Source organism: Dermacentor albipictus, chromosome 4 (genome assembly GCF_038994185.2).
Source record: "Dermacentor albipictus isolate Rhodes 1998 colony chromosome 4, USDA_Dalb.pri_finalv2, whole genome shotgun sequence".
Taxonomy (NCBI): domain Eukaryota; kingdom Metazoa; phylum Arthropoda; class Arachnida; order Ixodida; family Ixodidae; genus Dermacentor; species Dermacentor albipictus.
The window spans coordinates 150,358,403-150,379,991 of NC_091824.1; the positions used below are offsets into that span (position 1 = coordinate 150,358,403).

A 21,589-nucleotide genomic window follows, 5' to 3' on the forward strand; every position below is an offset into this window, starting at 1 on the left:
CTGTCAAGAAAATAAGTTGTTGCACTCACGAAGGGCATACCCTTCTCGAAACGTTGCATATAATGTTTAGTCGAGATCATGGGATCTGTACTACGCTTAAAGTAGAGATCGCTGCGCAATACAGCCGCACATAGCACCCCTAAAGTGGGGAGAAGTAGCAAAGAAACATCCGCTTTATAGGGAAATGCACCCGATATTACGGAGCAAGTCAGCGAATGAAGGAAATTCACTAGGATCTAGTTGCAAAAAGCAATGCACAGAGAAAATACGGTGCCAACTTGACTGCAAATTAGTCAAGTTGACATGAAAGAGTAAGTGGCATACGCTGTTATAATACAACTGTAGCAACACAATGGATATCAATTTTTAAATCGTGTTAAGCGTGCTTTCTTCCACTATGGAGGCGTTTGACACAGTTATTATAATCGTGCGTTTTCTTCTATGCAATTCACAAGAAATCAGAACTATCTTTACTCCGACAAAGGAACTGACCACCTGTCTGTGACACAGAGACGTTAGGCTGTCGCTGCAGCTGAAATCACCACTTGTCATGGCGCTCTTTGGCCAAACCTGGCCCTTGCGCCATTAAACACCACATATCATCATCATCATCAGCTGAAATCATAGTTTTGTTTTTCTAGTCATCGTCGTCGTCCAGCCAGCTATCGCTGTTATTGGTGGATGTAAAACAGGAAGTAAAAGCTTGCGGGGGTCGCGCGCCACGTAGGCGAAATAGAAGAAGAAGAACAAGAAGATTGCGTGGCTGAGTTCGGGTGGAGCATCATCCTGGAGTCTAGGTGAAAAATCGCTACGTGAGTGATGTTTACTTTTTGTCTGGAATTGTTGCATCGCTCAGTTATGCGAACAAATCCCTTGCACTGTCACGTAAAGCATAGAAGTCTAATTGTTGTCAATTACTGCTGGTACAGAATACGAAAGTGAATGACTGCGAGGCTAGTGCTACTCATTACGACATGTCTTGTGCTAGTGTGTCCAAAAATGGCGTTAAAGTGCCTCTGGAGAATACGTGGCGGATGTTCTTGCAAATTTGAGGCAAATCGCCAATGCCGAAGTTGCAGACAAGCGCGACAGAAAGAAAGGGGGCTTCGCAAGATATGCTTCTTACCGCACCGCGCACGGTCACAAGGTTTTGATTGTTCTAGCATTTAAATAGTGTGCAAAGCCCAGGCATGTAGTGAGATAAGTTGAAAGATGTTTTAGTAGTGCCTTTAAGCACTATGGCTAACAGCATTGTGCACGGTCCTTCTGCTTATCAAGGCTTTCATTCTTCTGATCATTTGACAGTTGGTCGTCATCGGCGTGGTGTAGCTGCTCCAGCCGAGCACCATGAAGCGACTTGTTTACATTCATCACAATATCAAGTTCGAGTTGAGTATTCACTTTAATGTCGCAGCGCACTTTCCTTTGTTATGAATAAGAAGCCCAACACGGGCACAAATTTATGAACCTTCTTAGTGGCAGCCTAAACGTACTGTGTAGCTGCTACTCGAAAGTTTCATGGAGAGAGCAGGGTGATTGAATCAGTAGTTCCTAGTCAACTCGCTAAGGTGACTGTTTGGGCATGTTGGTAGGACATGAATGCAGCTTTTTGCGCACAAGACGCGGACCAAGACGAGGCTGAGACACACCAGCGCAGACTTGGGACATTGTTTTATTTTGAAGCAAGTAACCACATATATAGCAGAATCTATGACACATCACGTGCGCACCGCCTGCAGAAGATGCCTACCTCTAGGCAAGAAGGATAGCTCCTTGCTGGAAAGGGCGATGGACGGTTTTGACGCCCAGGTATCACCACACCCGTCAATCAATTCCGCTTCAATGATTTCTCGGGTTAACTGATTACGATTTTTGCTGACAATTGAGCATGCACTAAACAGGGTGTCTTCTTTAGCTGCACCAAATTTTTAAAATTAGAAAATGTAAATCACGGTTACGTTGTCTTTACCCCTTGAGTGTACGGATAGGCAGCCTCTAGGTACAGAGCAATTTCCGTATTTACATGCGTAATTAGCGAAGTTACGGTTATGAGTTATGAGTTACGACATCGACGACACAGACGCTCTTTTTCCGGCCATATTATCGGTTTCAAAAAGCCTGCGAAGTGGAACTAATTCTTTGCGTAGCTCCCACGTGAAATCCCCTATTCAAAATTTGATCGTTGCGACAGTTAGTGTCGAGAACGGGCCCCCAAGTACCCATTTGCTGTCGCCACCTAATGTTGATAATTAGACAGTTAATTACCGTAACTTTGCTAATTAGGCACGTAAGTGCGGCCATTGCTGTATATCTAGAGGCCACCAGTCGGTATACTCGAGTGGTAAACATACGATTACCATGATTGAGATTTTTCCAATATTAAAACTTTTGTGCAGCTAAAACAAAAGCACTGTGTACTGATTTATACACGTGACTGTATTTGTGGCGTCTGCATGATTACATGTACAATTTCTACAGTGGGTATGGAAAAATCCCCCACTCATTTCTATCACATTGTAGCGATACTCCTGTAGCCTGTCATTAAGGCATCATCCGCTCTGACCAACACAGTTACACCCATAGTTCAAAGGCAGATTAAACCATTCCTTTTGCACAGTGAACGAACTTTGACTGATATGAGCCTCGTGCCAACAAGGCATTGTTCCTGTATGCGTCAGCACCCGCCGTGGTTGCTCAGTGGCTATGGTGTTAGGCTGCTGAGCACGAGGTCGCGGGATCGAATCCCGGTCACGGCGGCCGCATTTCGGTGGGGGCGAAATGCGAAAACATCCGTGTACTTAGATTTAAGCGCACGTTAAAGAACCCCAGGTGGTCGAAATTTCCGGAGTCCCCCACTATGGCGTGCCTCATAATCAGAAAGTGGTTTTGGCACGTAAAACCTCGTAATTTATTTTTTTGTATGCGTCAGCGCACTCAAAGCTTGTGAAAGGGGGCATCGCGAAGTTATGCCTCTTTAGTTCTTTAAGCAAGTCTTACCCAGAGCTCATGGCCGACAGCTTCTCTGAGCAGGCACTTCGCCTGAGGAACGCGGAGTACCTTACACGGCTTGGTTAGCGTTGCTGAAGCATTGTTGAAGCACATGTCACCAGAAATAACTAATGCCTCTCAATCTTCCACGCTTTACAAAAAAGTCGTGGTGATTCCGTATATCCACGGCATATCGCCTCGACTGAAAAGGATTGGCCAGGGGGAGAATGTAAAAATGTTTTTTTTTTCGCTCCCGATAAACTGCAATCTTTGTGTAGATTGACCTGTGCGTGGGCCCCCAAAGAGCCTGCTTGCAAAAGGAGACATCACTCAAAGGAATAAGTTACAATGTGCATTTAAACTGTGGGTGTAACTATATTGTTCTGAGCGGACGATGCCTTAATGACAGGCTACGGGAGCATCGCTACAATGTGATAGAAATGAGTGGGGCATTTTGGGATGCCCACTGTAGAAATTGCACGCCTAATCAGGCAGACGCCACAAATACGGTCATGTGTACACCGATATGTAGTGTATGCTGAATTTTCGGCAAAATCGTAATCAGTTAACTAGAGAAATCATCGAAGGAGAATTTATTGACAAGCGTGGTGCCAACTCTGTGTCAAAACCGTCTATCGCCCTTTCCAGCAAGGAGCTATCCTTCTTGCGTAGAGATAGGCATTTTCTGCGGGCGGCGCACACGTGATGTTTCACAGATTCTGCTATATATCTGTTCGCTTGCTTCAAAATATAACAATGTTGCAAGTCTGCGCTCGTGTGCCTCAGCCTTTTCTTCGTCCCCGTATTGTGCGCGGAAATCTGCATTCTAGTCAACTCGCACGTTTCCATTCCATATGCGGCAGATTCGTCGACGTCGCTTCCTGCATAGCAGTTCATCCCAACGGTCGGCACTACCCTAACCTAAATAATAACGAACAGTGCGTGACATATCTTAAAGACAGCCAAGTGGCACATTTAGCGTGTGTTAGAGCAATGAATGACATGAACGAGAAAAAGAAGATGGGGACTGCAAAGAGGAGCTGGTTTCCTGGTCGACTATCTGACCCGCTCGCTTCTTTCTGTGTTTTTTCTCCCGCTAGGAGAGTCTTCCTTTCGTCGGTATGGTATCTTAGCTCCCTCTGCAAGCGCGCTTTTAGTGTGACGCCCCCAACCAAGAGCGTTAGTGAGCCGTGACTGTACCATAGATTAAGATACTTAAAGTGTGTAGGGCTTTGAATTAGTCTCTTCCTGCACTACCAAAGTATCGCTCGAAAATTACACGCCCTTGCAGCATGGGCAGTAGCCTGACACCGCTTTCGGGAATGAGTAGCGATGGGAGCCAATACTCGCCTTCATCGCCAAGCAACGCAGCCATGGCGGCACTGCGTCGCTGGCGGCCGCCTGCCAAAGGTGGCTCACCTCTCGACGACATCGACCTACCGCCGCCCTGCGGTCTGCACGAGCGCGCCATGCTGGTAGCCTGCCTCGGATCGTGCGCCGCTGGCACGACACTGTCCTACACGTCGGCAGCTATGCCTTTCATCGAGCTCGAGCCCTGGTACCAGCTGCAGAGAACCACGCCCGCCAACCGGTGGGTGGCCAACGTCCTCTTGCTTGGGGCAACTGGAGGGGCACTTCTGTCCGGTGAGGAAAAAACTGCGCTTGTAGAAAAGGAATCGAGTTCCGTAAGAAAGCTACAGGGTGTGATACTTTTAGTTTAGAACGAACGAAAGTTCAAGTCGGGTAGGTATTTTATGAAGCGCGATCTTGCATTGGATGCACGTTAACGAAACCCAGGGGGTCAAAATTAATTTGGAATCCAGCACTACGGCGTTTCTCATGATCAGATCGTGGTTTCGGCCCGTAGGACCCCACGTATTAGCTTCTAAAACTTTGTTGTAGATATTTATGGTACTGAAACGCACGCGTGTGAACGCGGGCACACGAAGTAACGGCTTTCTTGTTTTCCTTTCGGCTCCTTAAATTCTTGTACCCGTATCTGCATGCCGACATTCCGGTAACGTTAGCTTGATTGCTTTTAAGGGAAGTAGGGAAACAAAAAACAACTAAAAGGGTTGAATTTAAGAGGAGAGTACAGGGGAAAATGGTGGCATAATTTGGCTCACTCTGCGTAAAACCTATAAAGAAGCCGCTTTAAAAATCTTTTAGCCACAATTCAATGCTACTTTCAAATTATCTTTCTCGGCATGTCATCATCTAGAAACGCTCTAAGATAAATTAAAGGCTCCTGCAAATATTAGAATAGAGGACTACGTCTGCACTTCTTTTCCTTCTAACCTAATCAGCTAACTATACCAAAGGCATAAAGATGTGTCGGAGCACTGTAGCTTGACATGAACGAATGTATGTTGTAGGTTGTGGTATGCGGATGAAGTCAAGCTGTTTTAATTATTTTGCTTAATTGCATGATTAGTCGAGATTTTTTTACTAACTTTGCAAATGTTAGCTTCGAATGAGAAAATTAGAGAGCGTTTTATAGAAACAGGTAATTCAGCCCCTCCTAACTTCATACGTGCTATGCAATCACCTTTACCACATATTAAAGAACGCATGCCAAATATGTGCAAGACACAGAAAAGAAAAGAAAGCACTGCCGTGTTCATATGGGCGCCACGAATGCAGTACTGTCAGACATGCCGCGTATGAACGAACAGCTTATTCGGCCTTGTGTCATGCGTGGTCTCTTTATCGCTATCATGACATGCCCCAAGACAAACCATCACTCGCGCAAATAGCGCAACCAAGGCCCGCGTCGCTACCATGTCAATGTTTTAGTCGTAGCATACAGATAAATGCGTCGTTTGTTCATACTTAGCATATATGTTTGAGAGCATTGTAATCACGGCGCACAACAGGACATGCCACATCTTTTTCCTTCATATTTTGCGCGCTTTCTTTCGGAAGCAGAAGAAATGATTACGTAACAGATAGGAAGCCCAACACTGATTAGTTAGACGTTTACTCGAGTGCTCTGCAACTGTCTCATTGAAAGTGTTGCTCTGAATTTAATAATACCGAATTTGGTTATTCAATCTCTATTAGTTACACCATTAAGCAGAATACAAAACATACTGACGCCTCAACTGTGTTGCGGCGCACGCGAGCTCTCCTTCTCAATCCTCCGGCATGCTATCAGGCATGCGACGCAGCTGGCGAAGCGAGCGGAGGCGAGCGCAACGACGAGGAACGCGGTGTAGGAACGCGGTATGGCAAGGAACGCGGTGTGACGTCATGTGCCTCCTCGGAACATGGCCATGGCGAAATTGCAAGTCCGCGGCCACTAAAGCTTTCGCTTTAAAAAAGATGGAATGGCTTGCTCCTAACAATAGCTAGCATGACTTGGTCGCGTCTTCGTAGCGTGCCTAGGAATATTTTTTTGCGTTTGTTAAAGTTAGCTGGGACACCCTATACTGCATACTGCTGAGGCTTATGCCCTTCGGTGTACCAAGCTTCATACATTCTCGATTTGTCTGCCACTGTGCGTAATCGATAACACGCAGACGACTGGTGAGTTAATTAGATCGTTAAACTTACAATTGTAACGCGTGCAACGCCATTTTTGCTGAGTATTTCGCGAGAATTTTGTGGGTCCTTTAATTGCAATCTAATCTGTACACCTCTTCGGCTTCGCAGGGATCCTGCTTCCCTTGACGGGCCACCGAAGGACTCTACTAATGTCTGCCTTCGGCCTAGTTTGTGCCTGGATTTGCCTGATTTCTTCCAATAGCGTCGCCATGCTGCTGGTCAGCCGTGTCGCGAGAGGACTCTGGCTAGGCGCCTTGGCCTGCTGCGCCAGCCTTTATGTGACCAATGTGCCTCCTCCCAAGAAAAGAGCGTTCTTCGGCGGAATGATCGAGGTTGGTGACTTAATTATACACCTGTGAAAACTGAACAAAAACAAGATAACCGTGATACTATGCTGTAATGTGTCTCCACCTTATTGCACTTAATGAAACAGCGACAGCGACAAAGAAACCGGGAATGCGCGCCGCATATGCAGTAAGCATATGCAGTTACATACCGTAACTCTAGTAATGTCATGATAGATTCGAGAAGTAGTTAACATGAGCCAGTAGTTATTTCTAATAGTCAACGTTAAGAACTAATACAGAAATATCGACGGATCCCACGCATCGGGGGAGGAGGGGGGTGGGGGGATTGGTTATAAACAAAGCTTTCTTTGCTGTTTACGGAAAGCTTATGCAAGCGTAATGATGACGACGCAGATGCAGTGTAATGTTTACGTATGGATGGAACGCGATCACGCAAAAATGTAACATATTGACGCAAATATTTTTATGTAGGGGATATATCCGCACGAAAACGACGCGAATGCATAATTAATGTATCAAGTGCGACGCCCGCGTACGTTATTCTACTGCGCGTCTAGAAATAACGAGACGTAATGAGACTCTCACCGCCTCAATCCATCGCACTTCTTTCTCTTATGGTCATCACATTCCTTAATGTTGATGATCACCGCGCGTTGTTGTGCCATTTCCCGCTCGTGCACTTGTGGCTGTAGTATTCGGCCAGCTCCTCACTGCTCGTAGCCACCAAGCGTCGCTGTTTCGCACTCACGCGGCAGTAACTGCTGACGTTCTACACCATTCCTCGCAGCGTAATGGAGGCGTTCTTGTTCCGCTCGACACCTCTTTCGGGACTCCGCCTCTTCCTTTTTTCAATAAGCTATTTTATCCCGATTTGTTAATTTCAATTCTTCCTTTCCATTCGATGCCCTTGTTGTCTACTCCTGCACTTTTCTGCAGCCGAAACCTTCAATTTCAGGCATGAAATGCTTTTATCTCCGTGTTGTCGGCGGCCTTCAAGTGACCTTGAACCAAAAGCCAGAGTCGTTATCCGGGCACTCGGACGAGAATATTCCGGCATCTTTGCAAGAACAACGCGAAATCATCCGGGTAACCAGACAAAACTTAAGAGAATACTGCCTCTGGCCCCCAACCCAATGAACAGGACCACTATACATACGCTGGGTACGGCCCAAACAAGTTGCTAAAAATATTGCCTCCGAGTTCTTCCTAATGTTGGCTCACAATATCACTCAAGCTGTAACTTCTAGTACGCTAAAGTTGTGTTTGTCATTTTCGATGGTGACGTTCAAACGGCAGATACAGTGCGCCATACACTTGATTGTCATCTTTTGGCACTGGGACAGGGTTGCCTGCAGTGGCGTAGCTAGGTCGTCTGGCACCCGGGGCCCATAGGTATTCTGTCACCCCCCCCCCCCCCTCCGGGTGTAGTCGAGGAAGGCGAGGATATCAACAAGTTCCGGGTGTCTTCAGACGTACATGACACATGACACAAAAAAGCGTACGTGCGATTGAAAAGTAGGCATGGAAAGCTTAGGAGGGCATGCTTTAATCAAGCAATTATGCTCTAGATGACGTCTATTTGTTACAATGAGGTTATTTTGGCATTATTTGTTTTATCACCGAATGTTTCCGTAGAAAACAAGGCCAGCAGCCTGGACACCTATATGTCCGGTAAAGATGGTAGTGCTGACCCGGCGTGCTAGTTATTCGTCAAGAAAGCAGCAGCCCCCGGTTAGCAGCCATGGTCAGGAAAGACCGGAAGGGTTCGCACAGAAAGCCAGAAGTCACCTGCAGTGATGCATCATGTGCATCGTATGCGAGCAGCCGAAACGCGTAATGTATGAGGTGTGTACTGCAGTCAAGCTCCTCTCTCACCTTTCCCCCTGGACACGCTGCGCCATCTAGCGACACTGTTGATGATTCCACGCATACCCAGTGGCACAAGTGACCCAAGTTATTGTCAAAGCGGCCTATTGAAGAGCGGCGCGTACTCAGTGGTACATGCCCATGGGAACGGCTTCCATATTCAGGCTGCATGACCTTCGAGATCGACCAGCATTTTTAGATACGACTCTTTTCGAGATCGGTCAGTATTTCTGGTTAGATAGTTCGAGCAACAGCAAGAAAGAAAACTTGTCTCACGATGTCAGAAATGCTATTCGCATTAAACGAAGACTGGGAGCTCGTTCTATCTAGGAGGAGGAGGAGGAATAAACTTTTATTTTGGAAACAGTATTCCGGGGTAAGCCCTGGTTCAACTCTCGGTGGGAGGTCTCCTCATTCCAGGAGCCCTCTGGCCTTCGCTGCTTCCTTGGCCCTGGCAACGAGACGTCGTTGTTGTTCCAGGTCCTCGGAGACTAGCTTGGCCTCCCACGTTTCCATGAGGTCTTCGCTTTGTCTGGCGTTGCAACAGTCTCTCGGTGAAGGCAATGCGTCTTTGTCTAGATGCCATGGACATTCGATGATCAGGTGCTCTAAGGTGTCCGGTACGCCGCACATTGGGCAGTGGTATCCTTGTAGCGTTGGGTACAATCTATGCATAATGATTCCGTGGATATAAGTATTACTTTGCAGTCTTCTGAGTGTAGTGCTTTCTTCTTTGTTGAGCTTTGGGTGAGGTGGTGGGTACACCCTGCGTTCCAGCCTGTGATGTTGAAGGATCCCTGAGTACGTGATGGGTACGGTCTCTACCTCCGCTTGCGCAGACCGGGCGTCTCGAGAGTAGGAAGGGTTGGCCCGGCAGGTGTGGCCTCGGGCCGCGGCGTGTGCCGCTTCGTTCCCCTCCAGCCCCTCGTGCCCAGGAACCCATGTCACGCAGGTGTAGGGGATCGGAGTACTGCGGTGCTTCAATAGCTTCAGTGCTTGTGTTGACACGCGACCCTTAGCGTAGTTTCTGACGGCTGCTTGAGAATCGGAGAAGATGACAGCTGCGACCATGCACGTGGTATTCGCTAGGGCGATCGCTGTCTCTTCTGCAGTCTCGGGGTTTTGTGCACGGACTGTGGCAGACGCTATCTCTCTGCCCTGAGAATCTATCTAGCAAGAAAAAAATAAAATAGAAATATTTGGTGGAGTGGGAACTTGATATGTATAACACCTGAATTTAAGATGTTGGCCAATTGGCACCAGCTAAGGGTGTCCCGCAGGTTGCCTGATGCGGAACGAGAAAGCAAGATGCTTGCTTTCTGTAACTGGTATGTAACCTTAACGTGGTATGTAATATTAGTATCGTGTTGTAAGTGTTTAGTGAAAGAAAACACTGAAAAAACGCTTGCACTGCACTCTTCCTCTCCAGCGTTTCATCGACGCTTTAGTAAGCACCCAGTGTATTCGACCAACCAAATTTCTGTGGCTAAGCCTTCTTCTGCGTTGAGGTTATGGAGTAAGGCTTTTGATGGAGAACAAAAGAAGTGTGAGACCAGGCACACATAGGAAACATCCCAGCGGTCATAGTGCCATCCGGGTGCTTCATGTGTCACCTCAGTCTTCAAAGAGGGGGTTGGGCGCAGACTATTTCATTGCGTAATCTTGAATAGAATACAGAATCAGCAGACGCTGGCACCATCGAGAAACTATTTCTTCGTTTTTACTCAAATATAGGCAGTGCACGCTTATGGTGTTATGAACATTTGCTGGCTTGGTGTATTACTGTACCGCTTGTAATAAGGGTATGCTCTGGGATGGTGATATCCCGATTTATGAGGCTGCAGTTTATATTGCTATAGCGAATATAATTTTGACATAACCTAGCATATGGGAAACACTCGTACTGGATGAAATGCGGTTAATTACCGTGAAATAAACACGTAAAAGTGAAGCCGTCCTGTATGCTTTAGCGAGACTACCGCTTGTAACTAACAAGGTCGACATTGTCCTATAGGTGGTGAAATCTGTTTAGCCCATTCCGACTATCACGATAATTTACTTGTCACAAATGGCAAAAACATTGTAAGGCCATTGTTTAAGCATTGGAAAGAGGAAGCGGACGACGGATCTCTTGGTATGGAGCGCAGAACGAAAGCGGTGGTGGACTATTTCTCAAGGCTCTCATCCATCTTCTGTAAATAAACACGCCTCACCCCTAACAGTTATGTGGTGGGTCCGTCTTCCTCTTCCTCTTTCTTTTGCTTCAACCAAAACGTCACAATATATTTCACGTACCGTATTTACTCGAATGTAACACGACCACGATTGTAACGCGAGGGTCGACGATTCAGACCACGAAATAAACAAAAATAAAACTGCGATTCTAACGCGACATGAACGGAAAGCGAAAGGGTACTTTCATTCAATGTATCAATTCGGAAAGGAGTTCGTTTATCATCGTGGGTTGAGAAGGAGACGCAGCTTTCCTTGGGCTGTATTCTAGGGCAATCACTTTGGCAAATTACGTGCGACTCAGCACCGAAAGCGTCCCCGACAAGTGTTTTTGGCGCTGTGCCAAGCTGGTTATCAGGGCCAAGAGCACTGTGGGCCGTATACTTCGAGGGGTTCAGTGCCGAAACGAGCCTAGTCTCAGGAAAGCGAAACTATTCGCGAAAGTGATCGGCCGAGAATCAAATCAAATCCGTGCTGTCGAGCTAGTTTGAGATTATGTACTCTTAGGAAACCACACAACCATCCATTCGAGGACGGCACCAGGTCACAACGAGGCCCTTCCGATCCGCCCAGCATTCGCAAAGGGCCATTGGTGCCACCAACCGAGAATCGTTGGCGTCGTTGTGCCGAGCCGCGGCAGCCGCGGCATCCTCGGCCATCAAAATTACTCGTCTCTCGAAGCGGCCGTTACACCGAACGCTCTGCGTCGCCATAAGGTTGCGAATGAACGTAGAAGCTCGAAAGGCCGGAGGGTAATGCAGCACCGTAAGCGTAACACCAGTATTCCAACAAAGAAGTTTTGATTTCGGCAGACTTATAAAAGACATAAAGACAAGTCGCAACATAACGTTAAAAATCGCGGAATTTAATTTATTACATCGCAGCTCTGTATGGCCAGTTTTGCAGCGGATCGATGTCCGTAGATCAAAAACAGTGGGCCGATCCCGAAGATACCATAATACCGGGCCGACCTGCGGCGGAGGTGAAGCTAGGCTGCAAGCACACTCCGCCAACTTGCAAAAGTAAGTTTAATATCTTGGGTCCAAGCAGAGCCCGTACCTGATACTAAGCTTATAGGAAGAGATAGTACACTTTGACCCGCGTCGGCCACATCGACGTTCGTACCGCCCTCGCTTTGTCGGCGTTCCGAGCACGGGCGTATCTCCTTTCCTTTCCTACCGCTCTCGAGTGGTGGCGGTCCCGTGGAAACGTCACGCATGTCTAGTTGACTCCGGCTCCTCAGTTCGGCGGTTCCGTCATCCGCGCGAATGTATATAAATATCATGGTAAATGAGTCCGTACGTATGTCCAAAATTCTGTGTCACCTCTGCATCATATGCTAAAAATATTTGCTGGTCATTCACCTTCATAGTAAAATGGCTCATTTGCCTTTCTTTTGTTTTTAAGTCGTAAGTTTCGCCATTGTTCAAATCTAACGCGTCGTTCGAGTTCAAGCAACGAAATCATGAAGAAACTCGCGTTACAATCGAATGAATACGGTCCGCTCCTTAGCAGTTCAAGTTTACATATATTGTGGCAGCCTTGTGTTCAGTTTTCTGGAAATTTCCACATTTGTGCACGTAACCTTACTGTCAAATTTGTTGAGGCCTAGCAAGGAGGCACTCCGACAAATAAATACTCCATGGGTATATTGGCCAATGGCCAAATGAGTTCACTTCTTCCCTTTTTTTTCCACATTTGTATATGAATTGGGCTGCGTGGTCGCGCTAAATCCGTTGGCGCATTCCACATTTGGGCGCGAGTCCATGACTGAAACGTCGTAGAGGCTTGTGTCCCGTGTCCTCAAATTCTTCTCAAAAGGGCTGGATCACAGAACCAAGTCTTCTACAAATCGCTACCCGCTTCTTCGCAGGATGGTGTCTGCCTGCCTGCTGCTCTTACTTCTGCAGAACCTGTCATTCGCCCAACTGTTTCAGACGATGGCCCTGCAAGTCAGTAGCTACCTCACTGGAATTTCTTACGGGAGCATGGTTGCATTGCTTCTACTCGCCGGTCAAACCGGTCTCGCTACCATATCTGCGGCGCACACACACCTGGCCGGTCATCGGTGGCTACTGGGGGCCTCTGCTGTTCTCGTCACCGTGGCACATTTACGTTAGGACCACTACAGTACCTAGTGTTTAGGTATGCGCCTTACTGTGACGTCTCCTAACAGATTCTCAAGTATGTAGACTCCCCTCTGATTGCTCAATGGTCATGCCACCATAAATAGTGGTTTTCGTCTAACCGCCGTAGCGGAGCAGCACTGTGCTTGGTCAAAACGAGACACGAAGGTCACCCGCCTAATGCTTTGTGCTGATCACTGGCCTTATACAATAGAGCATAGTTCAAGGACCATATTAACAAAAGGCTGTTATGGTAGAATTGTTCGTATCAGAGCAAATTTTAGCCAATCTGTTTGCTGGACATACTCATAGCAAAGTAAGCCAGCCAATGGCAATGATGTCCGCTTAAGGCAATACAGTTGAGGCATCCGTGACAGAACAGGTAGCTGTCCGCAGCCCTCAGCGAACAAAATTTTTCTCGCAGTCGCTAATGAAACGTTCCAGTGTATATGCAGCGAGGTTTTTTTAGGTCGTTTTTTATATGTGTATGGTGTTGGTATGGATCCCCCGTAGAATAGGTTTAGTATATTGAAAGAAATATAATGGAAGAAGTGTCATGGGTGACATAACACGTTGTGGCTAAGCACATCTAGGGTTCTGCTCCACGGTTACGAAACGCCCATTAACCGGAACGCCAAGGCATCAATAAGCAATGCACAATTTGGAGATCAAACCCACGTGAGAAAAGTTCTAAGCTAAGGCGAATATCAACAGAAAGCTGATGCGAATAATATTTATCAGGGGCATCCGTACTGTGAAGTTTCTGAAGCGAATTGAGCATGTATATTCGATAACAACGTTCTGATACGACGAGTTCCAAATAATTGTTTCTTAAGCATTGCTTTTAACTCCCGTAGTCGGCGACCGGAGCCAAAAGCGAGACCCGTTATCCGGGCAAGTTGCCAGAACGAAACGAGATGATCTGGGCAACCAGCAAAAACCTAAAGAATGCGGTCTCTGGCCGCCAACCTTTCGTATAAGACCACTTCACATAGGCCAGCTACTGCCCAAACAAGTTTTAAAAAATATTGCTTCCGAGTTTCCCTAATGTTTGTTCACAATATACCTCAAGCTCTAACTCTAAAAAACCGCCACCGACAACAACCGCACTTGACGTAACTCTATACTAACCCGTTAAAACTAGCATGCCGAAGATGACCAGGCCGCCTTTGACGAAGACAGGTCCTCCTTTCTAAACGTTGGCCAGCCTTTCTGAGGCACTTTAATCCTGTTTATAACCGTTATACCACAGAAACTGTAACTCTAGTGCGCTTAACGTTTGTGATTTCTAATAGCGACGTTCAAAAGGTAGATACAGGCCACCATATACTTAATTGTCATCTTTTGGCGCTGAGCACTGAACGGTGGAGATCAGCGAGTTCTGCAGCGCGGGTTTGCGTCTCGTCAAGAGATGGCGCCAGGCTGTGTGTGACGTCTTCAAGGCGTTTCTACCCGCCATGGTGGCTTTGCGGTTATGGTGTTAGGCTGCTTAAGCTGGGGCTTCAGCTGCTTCTCTTCTCTGCTGCTTTGGTTCTGCAGCAACAACGGTTCCCCTGCAGCAGAATCATTCCGAACAATTGCCACTCGCACCTGGCTTTCTCATGTAGAAACCCCCAATGGGTGGTCTCATCCCCTATTTCTGAGCCGGAAGAATATCAGACCATTTTGAATAATAAGCGCACAAACCTAATATGAATGATATAGCAAACAATTATTAGATTCTTGTTCAAAATATTATATATTCACAATCTGCTAATTTTTTATCGATCTGTTGGCGCGTACAACGCTAGAATCGCTTCGGAAGTCTATTAGCGTGGAACGTTTACTTTCATTTTTAACTGTACCTTTTCGATATTGCTACTTCAATTGCTTCTGTCAGTTGCTGACCATCAATGCTAGTCGAGGCACGCCTTCTTTAGGCTCTTTAAAACATTAGTCACTCTACTCTATCTATAGAACACAAAATATTTGAGAGAAGAAACCAGAAAGGGACCATGCTTTCAGCAGCATCCAACCCATTCACGCATACGAAGCCAATTAAGTAAACGTTGTAGACTGGAAAGGAAATACCCTTACAGAATTGACCCAGAGTTTTTTCAGTGCATAAAAAATGACAAAAACAGAAGGGACCGCAAAAGACTGCGAATTAACGCTCGTAAATTTGTTTCACTTCTGAAGAAGGGTGCTGATAACGTTACTTTAAAGGTCTTCGATTTCTCACTTTCTTTTTCGTTCTTTATTGATATTTTTTTTAATGTCGCATCAATTTTTATTTGGAAATTTGTGCAAAACGGTTGGGTGCTTCAGAGTTTAATCAATTTTATATATACCGCGATGAAAAGCCTCGTTGTGTCCTGGCCACAACCTGTGAGATTAAGGAGGGTAGCCTTCAGAAACTAAGATGGCGTGACCGAGCGCAGCTTCTTTCAACATAAACTTTTACTCTAGATACTAAGGTCTGTTCTTGTTAAACAGCTATCTTGTTGCTAAAGCTGGCCTCCTCCGTCCTCTTGACTTGGCACCTGCTCTTTGTGTCTCTTTGACAAAAGCACGAAGCTTTCCTAATTCACTAAAGCTTATTGATTGGAATTTATGCCCTCTATCAACACGGTATCGCAGCTACAGAGGGCTGTGTCGGAAATTGCCTTCCTTTTTTTAGATATTCAACGGCGACTGTTATAGCGCGTGCCTTGTTTGTCGATAGACCAATATTTCCCCCTTTCACTTCAAAGTTAATTTGCTCCTGAGTGCCCTCCCCACGGCGTTCCTCAGAACCCACTGCAACGTTCCCCCAATGCGCTAAACACCATACTTTTTGTAGCCGTGCGTACACAGCTGCCCAAATTAGTTAGAATACCAGAAACTATAAAAACTCAGATTTTACTGATGCTTTAGGCCAAATCGTCAAAGATGACGGCAGAGAAGAGTCAGACAAACGACGCAGCTAACCCACACATTCGCTGCAAAATTCATTTTTAATATATGTGTTCCTCCGCAGAATTATTGGTGATTAAGACCAGTGCGGAGCTGGGGCAATACTTCGTATACGTTTGCAGAGATTTTCACTATATATGTAGTTGAAGAAAAGGTGCCAAACAGACGTCCAGCTTTCAGATGTGGTCATGCACTCAGCAGCTTCATTTTTTGCAATAAATTGTATGTTTGAGGAACAAAGACTTGTTGCGAATAGCGTCATTGCTTGTGTGGTCCCATTTCAGTGTATACCAACTAACTCAGAATTTATTTATTCTTCTGAATTTTTCCACGGCCATGTTCCGGCTTCATTTTTCGTTCTTATTACCCCATCTTCGTTATTGGCTGAAAGGGTACCATGCCTCCATTATCACGTGGCCAGCCGGTCTGCATGAAAGATGCCACAAAAAATGTTTCTCCGAGTGTGAAAGAAGCCCGCAATTACACGCAATATGCCTCGAGCGGCCAGTCGAGTGGCAGTTTTGCGTGTTTTTCCCGGATTCTTTCATGCTCGAATAAATATTTTTATGTAGCATGTAGTAAGCAACAGAAAACTGTATCGGGAGCTTTTTCATGCTGATCTAGAATTTTCTCATTGATGATTTTAATCTAATTATGATGCTAAACAAGTTGACTAAATAAATGACTAATTTTATATTTAGGCGCAACAACGGCAAAGATGGCAAACGCCAGACGGCAAACATTACCTTGGCTCTGTCCAGCTACGCGGCGTTTGCATATCTTTAACTCTTGGTGCATGATTGTTGGGACACCGTATATATAATATACATGCCTTCATGCTTTCAGTATAAGCTGTACATTGCAGCGAAACGCGTACTGAGCGCTTATGCGTTTGTGTCTCGCAGCACGTGGACTCTAGAAGAAAGGAGCGAACCGGCCAACTGGCGCGGCGCGGCGTTGCGTCCATCGTTACCCTGGTGCTCAGCTACTCATTAGGACTGTGCCACTTGCCACCTCTGCTGACCGGCGAACTGGTGCCGCTCCGAATGCGCTACCTAGGCTCCGCGGTCATCTGGGCGACGCGCTGGATCGTCATGTTCTTGATGGCGCATTTAGAGGACAGCTTGCTGGCAGTCATGCAGACCAGACAGACTTTCCTCGCGTTTTGCCTCGTATATGTGCTCACTACCTGCATCACGATCGCCCTCATACCCGAGACAGGGGGCCGTTCCCTCATGGACATCGCTAAAGACGAGTGATACCCGACGAGGAAAACTATAGTTTTTGTATATGCCCTGCGGCGATGGGGGGGGGGGGGGGGGGGGTAAATTTATTGCTCCATTAATAGCCGACTTCATTCTGCCTATTTTATTGTTCTAAGTTCCAATCGATCCTCTGCCTATACTTTTCCTGCGGACGCGTAAACTGAAGCGTGGCTTTTAGAAACTTGTATATGATTGAATTTGGGTCTCTGTCCTCCATCAGACATACGTTAGTACGGTGGACTGTTTGTATCAGTTTTGCAAATTGAGAACATGTTTGAATATAGCCTTGGTATGTGCATGTGAAACAATTTCGTACTCCCGAGGCATTCCTTTATCATTATCTTTCAAAGGTTGTGTTCGTGTCGATATTGTTTGTTATTGATGCGAATAGGGTTGTTATCCGAAACTACCTTTGTCCGGCTAACTCAAAAGACTGCTGGACATATTTCTAGCAACGTTTTCTTTCCACTCATCGCGTTATCCAGAGCTCTACCCTCTATAATTTTCTTCAAGAAACACATTGTGCCCATCGGAAGTCTTGAAATACTGTCAATTGAAAATCTGCTCGCTAACGCCAAACATTTACCCCAATTTTAATTGTCAAATATGCGTAGCCTTCCTGACGTGTGCCTAGTTTGGAAAGTTAATACAATAATCAGACTGTCCTTCAGTGGTCGAAGATGCGGCTCTGAAAAAGGTAGTGTTGGTTCGCCGTAACGAGGAACATTGACTAGGTGATATGTTAGCCATTGATTGCCAGTCAGGGTTACTTTCTCTAATTACACATCGTGTTGCTTTAAAGCAACCAAATATGAATTTTAGGAGAAAACTTAGCGTCAGTAATATCGGCAGCCAAGAAGAGTTCTATTTTTCACCCGTAAATGCGAATACTAAAAGTTACATAAACCGACTTCCAACGTTGAAAGTTTCGTTGATTGATGCTTCGGAGCGGCTCGCTAATGAGAGAGGCACATACACTCCGATATGCATTACTGTTGAGTCACTTCGTGTAAAACATTTCTCAACAGGGCGTAGGCGTTATGCACAACGCGGCAGCAGGCTGGTGTACCTTGAAAGCGATCTGCGATGCCGAAAAGCGTGCCGAGTGCCGATAGCTTACCGCGTTGTGTTCTCGCGGCTTGTTTAGTGTTGAAGAGGCACGCGCGGGCCCATATCGTGTGTGTGTGTGTGTGTGTACGCGTGAGTGTGTGTGTGTGTGTGTCTGTGTGTGTGTGTGTGTGTGTATGTCAAAGAAGCTTTGCTTCATTTAGATTACCACGGTACGTTTGATCTGCGCGCTTTAATTTTTCTTCTATTGTCTACCTTAATGTTGCACTTGTGCATTTTCTTCGATGCTCGTGTTCCGGCCCATCCCCGTTGAGGGTAAATGCAATAATAACAACAATGGGTATAAGCCATAAAAGAGGATCATCATCATCATAATAATTTGATGTCTACAAGAAGGGGTCGGCAGCTAATAGCATTCGGTAGACTCAAGAGTACCAGCTACTGAAACCTCGAAGCAAGCTCTTTCGGAAACCACTTGAACGTTCCTCCCGCTGCACATTCAGCATCGAGTATGTCATGTTTCAGGTGATGAACGTGCATGATAAAGAATATGTTAATTTACCTATCTCTGCAGAACTGAAAAAAAATAGAGCCTTGCCTTGTAGTATGCCAGTCAATCGCATAATTCAACCTTATTTCCTTATTTCCGGTATGGCGCTGCATATAAGGAGGTGCTTCAGCTCCATTTCGGGATCAGGCGCTACGCTTTGAAGACCTAATTTTTCTTTTCTTTCTCATGGTTTTAGATTGTGAACATGGCTGCGAAGCTCGTCATGGCAATTATCTGCACATTAGGTACGCAAGTATCACACATGCTTTTTTTTTGCTCTGTACAATTAACTGCGTTTTTATTGTAGAAACGTTAAAAGGTGTTGCGCTTGTCACTGCTAGAATTCTTTCGTCAAATTGCGCAAAAATATTGCACATACGGTTCGCAATATTTGAACAAAGCACTTGTAGTTCATTGTTTGCTTAGTTTGTACGGCCTTTTGCACACAGCTGTTATGGCGACTAAATCAGGACAACGCCCATATAGTGTCTTTTCACTTTGATTGCGCATTAAGTTCCGCGAGAGCTACGTTCCTCGTCATACCTGTATGTATAGAATACACAGGCTATGCTATAAGTGATGGGCAGGCAAATTTTGAAGTATGAAGGTTATTTAGGACATAATTTGAAAATGCTAAGCTGTTATCCTTTTTTTTTGCTTGCTTGCTGGCTTGTTCAAAGGCATCACATAAAACGCTTATAGTTTTTTTTTCTTCAGCTGCTCTGGGAGAACCCAAGGTGGCAAAGATCTTGCCTTCGAAGAGAACGTAATCATGATATGGGCGACGCACTTAACACTTGTAAGCTGATTAGGCTGAATAGAACCTGTGCATAAAATTGCTTATGCAAGCATTCGACAGCGCTACAACCTTGTTTTAAGAACAACCCAGGAACGTTGCAGAATGTGCCGACATACCTTAGCATGCCACAGAGTTTGGATTTGGAGGGAATAGGGGGCATCTTACACTTTTTGAGATGTGTTAGAGTGTTATTGGTGAGCTGAACGAAACAGCTGTTTTATATTCAGTAAGAATGTGGGACAGGTAATGTGCGGTGTGTAGGTAGAAATAAAGTTCACGAGGGTTGCAGTGTGGGCTTGTTGGTAATACATCTTCAAGGGGAGTACGGCAGCCCGATTAAAAGACGGGACAAACGAAGACACAAAGGGACACACAGTGCTGTAGGTAGATATTCAAGTGTGTAGGTAGAAATTCAAGGGATGTGTGCTAATTACAAATTTTGCAGTAAATTATTTTCGCAAACGCTCCAGATTGCTGTAGATGTGTTCTCAGAACCGTTTCCAATTTTCCTAGCTGTGTGGGTATGAATACGAGAGATCCCGAGATCAAACTGCGTGAAAAAGGTTAGAATATTATGGCTGTATGCATTCGAAATTAAAGTGTGTGGGTGAGGTAAGGCTTTAGTTGAACGTTACGTTAAAGCGTGTGGTCTAATAAACTTCTCTGAGAAACTGGTCGAAGGGAGCAGAATTGCTTAGAACCAAGCTGCAACATCAAAGAAGTCTCCTTGTCTTCTTTCTTTCTCTTTTGCCCACTGAGGAAAAAAACAAGTTTACATCTATAGCCCAGCTGTCCTCTCTGATGTGAAGATAGACATACAGCACTGGATTTAATGCGAAGCTATTGAAGCCAGCCCTCGCGCTGTAAAATGACTTTTCTTCCATTTACCCGATTCTCTTGACATGGATTGAAAATGTACGTTGGATACGCATAATCACTTCTCTTCAATTTTTTCTTGGACGAACCTAGTAGGCAATAGCGTCGGATGCTCACACGTCAGCTTGAAATTTAAGCCTAAAGAAAACATTGCTCAGCGCGAAGATTTTTTACTCGTAAGAATGAAAGTGCAGGTTAGGTAATGTTCCCTCGTAAAAACAGCTGCGTGCATGTGTGCGTGCATGTGTATCTATTTCTCTGTTGCTGTCCACCGACCACTCGGATATTCCGTCTTATGCGCGAATTCAAACCATGTAAAGCGTACTTTTGTTGGCCCAACATAGCTCGGCTGTCACACGCACTGAACAAATTAGCCTTTGTGTGTCGGTTTCTCTCTACGTCCTCCTTGAGTCACGTTTACACATTACATCATTGTTAATTTTGTTAGTAAGCGAATGTTTACAAGTTTATACGGCCGATAAAACTATTATCCTTACTTCGTAACGCTATCTACTAATTTGCAATCGCAATCAATGCTTCGCCTTTCGGGTGCAGCTGCTAATTTTTTTCTGTATCGGTGTACACTACTAGAGGTTTGGAATAAAAAAGAACGGTAAAAGAAACAAATCTTGCAGTTGGAGCCTACGCGGGCGTGCGAACGCCGAAGCAGCTGCTCAACTTGGCCGGATTCACGGAAACCGGGGTCAGGGCAGCGTCGTTAGCGGGCAACGTACAGTCCCGTTACCGCGTCATGTGTAAAAAGAAGAGCCTCTTCGCTCTACTTCAAGGCTGGGCCATGAGCGGAGTCCCGCTCTCCGTGCAGTTCCTGTCCAGCACTGTTGGAGTGCACATCGGCTACGCATTGTTCGAATTCATTGCACTAATCTTAGGCAAAGTCTTCTGATCGGTATGTCTGCGAGAAGCCGGAAGGCGAAAAGCGATCGGCCAGTCACCATGCAAAAAAAAAAAAACATTCTTTGATTTGTCATTGCGTGAACCAGCAGCTGAAAGGTGTGGTCACGTAATTCACG

The 21,589-nt window shown here is 45.8% G+C and overlaps 1 protein-coding gene and 1 non-coding gene across 5 annotated transcripts; one reads left to right on the plus strand and one right to left on the minus strand.

The window, feature by feature from the left end:
• The first annotated feature begins 682 nt into the window (after positions 1–682).
• LOC135909792 (solute carrier family 2, facilitated glucose transporter member 6-like) lies at positions 683–17,557 on the plus strand. Of its 4 annotated transcripts, none has more exons than XR_011514124.1 (6): positions 699–812; positions 1,306–1,388; positions 4,280–4,632; positions 6,643–6,866; positions 12,814–13,085; positions 16,906–17,557. XR_011514124.1 is itself a non-coding variant. In XM_065441854.2 (6 exons), exons 2-6 carry the CDS (start codon positions 1,348–1,350, stop codon positions 16,917–16,919), a joined length of 711 nt encoding a protein of 236 aa, XP_065297926.1. In that variant the 5' UTR covers positions 699–812; positions 1,306–1,347; the 3' UTR covers positions 16,920–17,557. The 4 variants fall into 4 exon arrangements, 3 of the variants coding, with proteins under 3 accessions (XP_065297925.1, XP_065297926.1, XP_065297923.1); XM_065441854.2 differs by having other exon boundaries at positions 12,814–12,892; XM_065441851.2 differs by lacking the exon at positions 12,814–13,085.
• Positions 11,869–12,053, minus strand: LOC135909804 (U2 spliceosomal RNA). The gene has a single exon (XR_010566804.1). It is a non-coding gene; the product is annotated as a U2 spliceosomal RNA (small nuclear RNA).
• Positions 17,558–21,589: the final 4,032 nt, after the last annotated feature.

Excerpts from the sequence above, each read along its gene's own strand:
- LOC135909792 (XM_065441851.2), top strand. The coding sequence starts at position 1,348 with ATGAAGCGACTTGTTTACATTCATCACAATATCAAGTTCGA. Across the intron at positions 4,633-6,642 it reads TGGAGGGGCACTTCTGTCCG|GGATCCTGCTTCCCTTGACG; the intron begins GTGAGGAAAAAA and ends TCGGCTTCGCAG. Across the intron at positions 6,867-16,905 it reads TCTTCGGCGGAATGATCGAG|CACGTGGACTCTAGAAGAAA; the intron begins GTTGGTGACTTA and ends TGTGTCTCGCAG.